Consider the following 8,506-nt stretch of genomic DNA (forward strand, 5'->3'; position numbering starts at 1 on the left):
ACGCTCCGCCTTGTGCCAGCCACTCCCACTCTCACCCACTCACTCTCTCACTTCCCGCCCAGTTGCATCCATCCAGTCGCTGTAAGTACCTTTCTTCCCTGGCCAGTCTCTGTGCCCTCGCTCGCCCATCCGCTGCCACCACACACTCTGCCTTCGTCCCCCGTCGCCGTCGTCCTCCTCCTCTCTTACCAGGTTCACTCCCCATCAGCAGCAACAACCTGGACTGGACCCAACCTAACCTGACCACCACCACTACCACCATCCACCCTCCACCACCACACACGCCTCCACATCCACTTCTCTTCTTCCACTCCGGATACCTTGCCCATATCCACATTCGCACACACACGCCCACGCCCACGCGCTGCGACCTTGCCTTAGTACTGCCGCTGTCGCTGTCTGCCGCTGCCGCTGGTCGGGTCCTGTCCTGTCTGTCTGTCGTCTGTCTGTCTGCTTGTCCCTCGTCCTCCTCCTGGCCTAGCTGCTCCTACCCTACCTTAGTACCTGTGGCCTGTCCCTCTCTCTCGCTCCATCTCTCTCACGCTCGACCTATTTTCCCCTTCCTCCCTTCCTCACCCCGTCCAAAATCATTAAACCCCCAGACCATCCTCCCATTCCCAAAAGTCTTCCGATATCTCTTCTTACAAGACTCTTCTCTTCTTCCCATCTCTCTTTTCTATTCTCTCCACTTCCCTCCCCCTTCTTCCCTTTCTCCTCGTCGGAGCCGCACATACCTCCCACCCCCCGTTACGGATTGAGCTTTCTCTTTCCCATCTCATCAGGACTGACCACCCCCGAGGCACATCATCCCTTGCGCCGACACATCAGACACTGCTTGTCGCACGCTGTCTATCATCATCGCGAATCGACAAAAACACAAACTAGTCGCAACCGTCGCCTACAGTTCCTGCGGGGTCCTCTTCGTCGAGCTTTTCACCAATTCTTGTTTTGCCATTGACGCATCCACCATCCTCAACTCGACCCTTAATTCATTCGATCCCGTGTTTCCACCACGAGACCCGAGGACGATACCAAATCAACCCGCCCACATCGACATTAAGCCGCAGCAGCCTTGACGGTCACCGCCTGTGTCGAATTCCCCCCTCCCATCATTCGCTTGAGGTCGAGTTTGGGTCGTGCTGGTCAACAGTGTGCCAAAAGTTATTTCCTCCGGGCTGGACTCGATTTACGTCTCTAAAACCAACAACATCAAAAATCTCCACGGCAGCGCCTCAACTAAAGCGAATATCGCTCAAAATCTCACAACGTTTCTTTGACTGTCATCATTGACGCGATCTTGCCGACTCGAAAACAACCCGCGCGGTCTCGCTCTCGATCCGGTCAGACGCGACCGACATCCGTCGTCAATCACCACCACATCACATCCTCAAACCACCGACAGGATGTACTCACAACATGCCGCCGCGGGCATGGCCCCCCAAAAACCAGAGACCTTCATGCTGAGCACTGAGGCCCAGCAGGCTCTCCCCCACGATGCTCAGGTCGCCCTTCAGCAGGTTGACAACCGTGAGTTGCGATTGAGTGGCGGACTCCGACGTTTTTTCTGACAACCTTCTAGTCAAGTACTTCCTCATTTCTGCTCCCGTTGATTGGCAACCGGACCAGTACATCCGCAGATTCCTTCTCCCCACGGGCGAATACGTCTCCTGCGTGCTATGGAACAACCTTTTCCACATCTCCGGCACTGACATCGTCAGGTGTCTGTCTTTCAGATTCCAGGCTTTCGGCCGTCCAGTCAAGAACTCCAAGAAGTTCGAAGAGGGTATCTTTTCCGACCTGAGAAATCTGAAGTCCGGAACCGACGCCTCCCTCGAGGAGCCCAAGAGCCCCTTCCTCGACTTCCTCTACAAGAACAACTGCATCCGAACGCAGAAGAAGCAGAAGGTCTTCTACTGGTACAGCGTCCCCCACGACCGCCTGTTCCTCGACGCCCTGGAGCGCGATCTGAAGCGAGAGAAGATGGGCCAGGAAGCCACCACTGTCGCCGTCAGCGAGCCCGCCCTGTCCTTCCAGTACGACTCGTCTCAGTCGCTGTACGAGCAGCTCACCAAGGCCCAGCAGGCCAACTCTTCTTCCTTCAACGCCCAGCAGGTGACTTTCTCCCAGTCCCAGTCCACTTCTCCCGTCATGAGAGCCATGGACTCAATGCCTCCCCCGCAGATGATCCCCCAATCGGTGGCCCCTTTAGCGGATGGCATGGAGGCGATGGTTCCCTACGGAGCGATGGGAATGCACCAGCAGATGCCTCCTCAGCAGATGGTCAAGAGGGAGCCTGATTTCGCCCGCGTCCAGTACAACCAGAACGGCGTTCCCATCACCCAAGGCCACCAGAGGCACGCCTCTATGCCCGCCTACGGTCTCGAGTACTCGCCCGCTCCTTCCTTCGTCTCCTCCCAATACGAGGACTACAGCAACCGGGGCATCTCCTTCGAGCCCATCACCCCTCCCCAGCAGGCCCTCGGCATGGCCGCCGAGCCCGCCTACATCGCCAACGAGGAGACCGGCCTCTACACCGCGATCCCCGACCACATGGGCGCTGGTGTCAACGGCCTCAACGGCATGATCCAGCTCCCCCCCTCCAACCTCGCCGGTCCTCAGTTCTCCAGAGCCTACGGCACTAACAACGTCTACTCTGTGATTGAGGGCTCCCCGACCTACAAGCAGAGGAGACGCCGTTCTTCCATCCCGCCGTCAATGTCCGCCATTGCCGCTGCAACCGCCCAGGCCCAGGCGCAGGCTGCCGCTCAGCAGCAACAGCAGCAGCAGCACAGACCCTCGGATCTCCGGCGGTCAGTCTCTGCATCTGTCGGCCCTGTCGCTGAAGGCGACGAGTCTGCAGACAACTCCCCTCCCGGCCTTGCCTACAGCAGCTCCGCCATGTCCATGGTAAGCCAGCAGCACAAGGAGATGCTGGAAATGTCCCGACACGGCACCCCGCTGTCCACTGTCGAAGGCAGCCCAGCACTCAACCCCATGTCCCTTCAGCAGCAAGACTTCTCCCACCTCACCAATGACGACTTGTCCGGTGATGGTTCTATGAACGGCGCGTCGCGGCCCGGCATGCAGGGCCCGAACGGCGTCGTTCGCAGAGCCCGCTCCGCGACCGTCATGGAACTTGGACCCTACCCCCAAAAGTCCCACTCCTGCCCCATCCCCACGTGTGGCCGCCTCTTCAAGCGTCTCGAGCACCTCAAGCGGTAAGAACCAGATCTCATTTTCATTTGTCACCAACCATAAAACGACCTGCCTGAAATCTAACCAAAACCTCCAGACACGTGAGAACACATACACAAGAAAGACCCTACATCTGCCCTTATTGTAGCAAGGCATTCTCCAGATCAGACAACCTAGCACAGTATGCCCCAACTTTCCTTGATATCATTTCCTTTGTCATTTCCTTTGTCAGAAGAAGATGTAGAGTGTGGAGCGACACCCCAAGCGATCAAAACCAACGTCCAACCGCCACGACACAACACAACACTACACATCATCGCAGCCACCAACGTGGGGGGACAAGAAACTTTTTCCTAGCAGGACTTGGACTGACCCGAATGCTTCTACAGACACAAGCGTACTCATGATCGTGGCGAGAACGGCGAGGCCGCCCTCAACTTTTCCGGCGAGGAGGAGGAAGAGTACTCTGGCGAGGACCAGCTCGGCTCTCTTGAGGAGGCCTCTCCTAGCTCCGAGAACGCCTACGTCACGGCCTCCATGAACGGTGCCGTCAACAGCTCGTCAACGCCCACGTCTGCCGGCATGGCACCGGCCCCGACGTTCAACAGCCTGCAGACGCTCAGCATGCCGATGACCATCAGCCAACCGGCAGTCAACGCGAGCGCTATCATGTGAGACGGCAACTGAGCTTTAGCTCTCATTACGACTGGAGTTACGTTTCTTCACGGTGTTCTTTAGAGTGGGCGGCATGGCTATGACAAACGGTTCGGAAACGGTCTGGGACTTTTCATTTTTTCTTCATTTATCCAACCATGGATTTTCGGCACGCGTTAGCGACTGGACACTTGCTCCTTTGGCACCGGGCGATTTTTTTTTTTTTTTTTCCCTCATCGTTTGTTGTTTTCAAGTGTTCAGCATCATCGTCTGGCCTCCGGTGCCAGGCGAAAACCAAAAAGGAAACCCGCACACATAGATGCGCACCGAGAGACTGGGAAGATCTCGAGCGTTTTGTTGTACCCATGGAAAAGAGAGTTTCATGCATGAGCTTAGGGTCGCGATGCGAAGACGAGAAACGACTCGCACATGTATATATAGTTTGTTTCTTTTCCTTTGTGCTGGAGAGGCATGTTTGAGAAGAAGCAAGCTTGCCTGTATGGCCAGATGATACCAGGGTTAGGAGGAGAGAACTGTGTCGGCGACTCTATGAGTTCCGGACAGGCATGTCATGAACAGAAGCAGAGTCTGGAATGCTGATATATGTTGATCACACTGATTTGTCCCATGTGATGTTTGATTATGCCGTGAATGATGTCTGTGAACCCGAGACTCTCATCATGCATCCGTGAGTCGTAATGCGAATACTGGATGCATTCGATCATGTTTAATAGGGATATTACAGAGGTACTTTGAACATAGATAGTCGACATTAATATCTAGTGTAATCATCTCCGACCACCCCTTCCACCCCTTCCGCCTCGTCCACCTCTCATACCACCACCACTACCCTCGATACTCCTCACGTCCCTCTCGCTCAACGTCAACTGCGCGCCCCTCATGCGTCCCACAGAAGGCCCGCCAACGCTCCGCTCTCCCCTGCCGCCTCCGCTCTTCTTCTTGGGCGTGGGCGCCTCCCTCTCCAGCACGACGCCATTCTCCTTTGCCTGCCTTCTGCGCGTGGTCTCGCGCTGCGCGGCCTTGGCGACGATGCCCTTGCGCTGGGCCATGGGCATCTTATCCTGCTTGAAGAGAGAGGCGACGCCGGGGGCGAGGGATTGCATGCGCATGTCGAGCTGGCGCTGGCGGAGTTTCCCGGCTGCGAAGGATTTGGGCTCGGAGGAGGTGGAGGAGGTGTTGTTGTGTTTGGCGAGGAGGTGGGATTCGGAGAGGAGGCGTTGGAGGGCGAGGTCGTTTGCGAGCATCGACTTGTCGTTTTCGTCGTCTTCGTCGGCGGCGGGTTCGGAGGCGGGTGTTGTTGGGTTGGGGTCGGTTTGGGAGGGAGGTTTGGAGGACTAAGTGGTTGAGTTAGCTTGGTGATGGAAAGGAGGGAGGTAGGTAGGGTAGCGCACCATGAAGGCTTTGAGCTCTCGTTTCGACATGCTCGGCGCCGGGAGGGGCTTGGACGAACTGTGGTCCACCACCTCAACCACATTCTCCCCCTCGTCGTCGTCTTCCTCGTCTTCTGTGAGAATATCAGCGCCCTGGACTCCCTTTTGCGGTTCGAGAGCTTCGTCGACATACCATCAGACACCCCGCCCCATCCGTCCTCGTCGTCAACCCCGACATCCTCATCCAGATCCTCCTCTTCCTCGTCATCTTCCTCCTCCTCGCTCTCCGCAGCCTCGGCCGCCGCCCTGCCCTTCTTCGCCTTGCGCTTCGCCTTCGCCGTGCCAGGGAGCGGCGCGAACGCAGCCTCGAAGTGCTGTCTGAAAATCTCCTGCGCGTCCATCATCGCCTCGTCCTTTTGCGCCTCGGCCTCTGGTTTCCGGCTCGCTTGCGGCTTTACCGCGCTCGACGTCTTGCGCTTTTTTGTCGTTGCCGCCGCCGCAGCCTTGGAAGCGGCACTGCTGCTCTTCTTCGTCGCCGTCGCAGTGGCGGGTTTCTTAGAGACGTTGGCGGACGGCGCCTTGCGCTTCCCTAGTACTGAAGCCATTTTGTCGTTTCCTCCGGCCCTGTTTTTTTCTCTTTTCGCTCGGGGGGATAGTATCAGGTCGCGCGGTAGGAAAAAGCCGCAATGGGGTCGTCAAAAAAGGCCTGGTGAGCAGGGGCGTCGGTGGTGCAGGATTCTGCTGAATGCAAAGACACAGGGGAAAAAAGCTATCGCTGCTCGGTGCAGAGACAGAGCGACACAGAGCTCCGAATTGAAATTTTAGCGGGTCCATGCAGCCTCGTCCGCCCACTTTTCATCCTTACCCCAATCCCAGCGTCCTGACTGGCCTGGGGCAGTAAGACACTGGCGGGGGCAGAGCTCAGCCTTGGTGGGATACATTCCGCCCCCCTAGGAAGAAAAAAAAAGGTACATCTCATCCTCACCGTCTCACGAGAAGCACAAAGCCCCAAACCTTCCTACCAAACTGCTGCACTCCTCATCATGGGACGAAGTTTTCTCTAACAAGGCGCGTCCGCTGTGTACGTTGCCTCTCTACGTGTCACATCAAGCAAAAGTCTGTTCATGTGTGGGATGTAGAGGAATACGCAGAGAAGAGCAAAAAGTTGGAATGCCAAGAAACTGCCGGCGTCCAATGATGCTGAAACTTTTGTTGGGCTGTGAACTGGATGAAACGGACAACAACAGAAGAACTACAGATGATGTGGAGGGATGACTGTTTGATACGTTGGTGTCGCTGACGGGAAGAGACGACGAGATCGAATAGTTCCAGCGGCAACCCTGACACACATACACGTATGCGCGCGCGCGTGCCCGCTGGGGGGATCACAAGCGCCAAAGCTACGCTGCGCGCCCAATCGTCACCGAGGTCTTACCCAAAAGAAGCAAAATCAGAAACGGGGGGAGAAGAAAAAGAACTAATAAACACCAAACTATACAGCTTTGACAAACACTGCTTGCTATCCATCCCAAAATCCCCCCGTTTTCATCACATCTTTTCCCCCACTGTTCACACACACCCCTCCCCTAGTTTAAGTAACACACATTCGGGCAGCAGCATCAGCAGCGGCAGCAGCGGTATTTGTAGTAACATCAAGGATGTGATGTGATCTAAGACCGCGCGGCTTCGAGCTCCAGCTCCAGCTGTCTGATCCTCTCGCTCTGGTCCTGAGATCCACCCGCGTTCACCTTGCGCTTCAGACCCTCCACCTCGGCCGACAGCTGACTAATCTTGTCGTTCTGCTTGCCGATGAGCTTGGTCTGCTGCTCCAGCATCTGTCGGATCTGGTCCAATGAGGACTCGATATGGCCCGAGGAGCTGGGAGAGGGGGCAGCCTGCTTGATGGGGGACGGTTGCGATGTGCTGGCGGGGGACTTGAAGGCAGGGGAGTCGGGCTTGATGGGAGAGGGGATCTTGGTGGCGTGCTCGACACGGGCAGGGGTAGCAGCAGCGGGCGCGGCGCGCTGAGCTGGTCTCTGCACCTCCTCGAAGCTCGAGTTGTCGTCTTCCACCTCCGGCTCGGCGGGCTCGTCATCCTTGAACTTGGACGCCATGTTGGCCATGGACGCACCCTGGTCCTTCATCGACGGAGGCGGCGAGCGCGAGACGGGCGCAGGCTCCGGCGCGGGGGCGGGAGCGGGCTTCGGCGCAGGCTTGGCGGCCGGCGTGGGGGCGGAGGCGATCGTAGGGGGCTTGTAGTCGGCGACGACCTCCTTCGGCGCGGTTCCCTCGTACACGCTCTCGAGGTCGATCTTGTTGGGGATGCCGTCCTTGCCCTCAAGCCACTCCTTGGCGCTGACAGCAGGCTTGAGGCCGGTGGCAGGAGGGAAGATGTCGGACTGGAAGGTTTCGGCTCTGCGGGGGACAGTGAAGGAGATGGGCTCGATGTAAGTGTCGTTGACCGTCTTGTAAGCGCGCATAACCTCGTTCTCATGGACCTGCTGGAGTCAGACATTGCGCCGCTGCTTGAAAGGCTGCATGAACTCACGTTAATTCCACGTCTGGGAACAAAGGCAATTCCTCTTTGGGGCTCCGCAGACTTGTACTCGCTAAGGAACTCAAACTTGTCGTTCTCGTACTCAAAGTAACGAATGTTGCCGTCACTGCAGACGCGTCAGCAAGGCTTTCATCTTCATTAAAGCGCCGCACCCAATCACTCACCCCTTTCCAGCAAGGTACAGGCAGTTGGATCCCTCGTCTACACAAAGTCAGCACTTCAGCAATGGGCACTCGGAAGACAGCACCAACCCCAGAAGGGCATGCAGACACCCGAAATGGAGTCCAACATGGTAAATCCTCCAATAGGCTCGTTGCGGCCAGGCTCCCACAGGGCGATCTGACGCTCGCTCATTCTCGAGAAACCGCAAGTCGCGAAACGGTTGTGCTCGCCCATCCACACAGCTCTGCTGTTCTTGGCGCCCGGGTGGCCAGGCGCCTCGTGGACGGGCTTCTCGGCGCGCGCATCCCACACGCGGATCTTCTTGTCGCGGGAGGTCGTGACCAGCAGGCTGCCGCTGGCGTTCCAGGACAGACTCTGCACGATGTCATTGTGCTTCAAGGAGTGGGTGGACTGGCCGGTGCCAATGTCCCACAGCTTGATCGTGAAGTCGCCGGACGCGGACGCGAGGATGTTCTCGGCGGCGGGGTTGAAGAGGACCTGGCCAACCTTTCTGTACGTCTAGCAGTCAGCAACTATAGCTCACAGG

At 57.2% G+C, this 8,506-nt stretch overlaps 3 protein-coding genes across 3 annotated transcripts; 1 reads left to right on the top strand and 2 right to left on the bottom strand.

The window, feature by feature from the left end:
• Positions 1 to 1,403: 1,403 nt before the first annotated feature.
• Positions 1,404 to 3,870, top strand: COL26b_014461 (uncharacterized protein; the record flags this gene model as incomplete). Its single annotated transcript, XM_053187032.1, has 3 exons — positions 1,404 to 1,527; positions 1,580 to 3,218; positions 3,585 to 3,870. 3 exons carry the CDS (start codon positions 1,404 to 1,406, stop codon positions 3,868 to 3,870), a joined length of 2,049 nt encoding a protein of 682 aa, XP_053029021.1.
• Positions 3,871 to 4,637: 767 nt separating this feature from the next.
• Positions 4,638 to 5,845, bottom strand: COL26b_014462 (uncharacterized protein; the record flags this gene model as incomplete). The annotated part of the gene is made up of 3 exons (XM_053187033.1): positions 4,638 to 5,204; positions 5,262 to 5,374; positions 5,434 to 5,845. 3 exons carry the CDS (start codon positions 5,843 to 5,845, stop codon positions 4,638 to 4,640), a joined length of 1,092 nt encoding a protein of 363 aa, XP_053029022.1.
• Positions 5,846 to 6,910: 1,065 nt separating this feature from the next.
• COL26b_014463 (uncharacterized protein) lies at positions 6,911 to 8,470 on the bottom strand (the record flags this gene model as incomplete). Its single annotated transcript, XM_053187034.1, has 4 exons — positions 6,911 to 7,738; positions 7,789 to 7,903; positions 7,962 to 7,998; positions 8,049 to 8,470. Coding segments are annotated over 4 exons (1,402 nt in total), but the record flags the coding sequence as incomplete, so codon positions are not given.
• Between the last annotated feature and the right edge of the window lie 36 nt (positions 8,471 to 8,506).

This window comes from Colletotrichum chrysophilum (assembly GCF_026319265.1).
Source record: "Colletotrichum chrysophilum strain AFK26 chromosome Unknown scaffold_400, whole genome shotgun sequence".
Classification (NCBI taxonomy): Eukaryota; Fungi; Ascomycota; class Sordariomycetes; order Glomerellales; family Glomerellaceae; genus Colletotrichum; species Colletotrichum chrysophilum.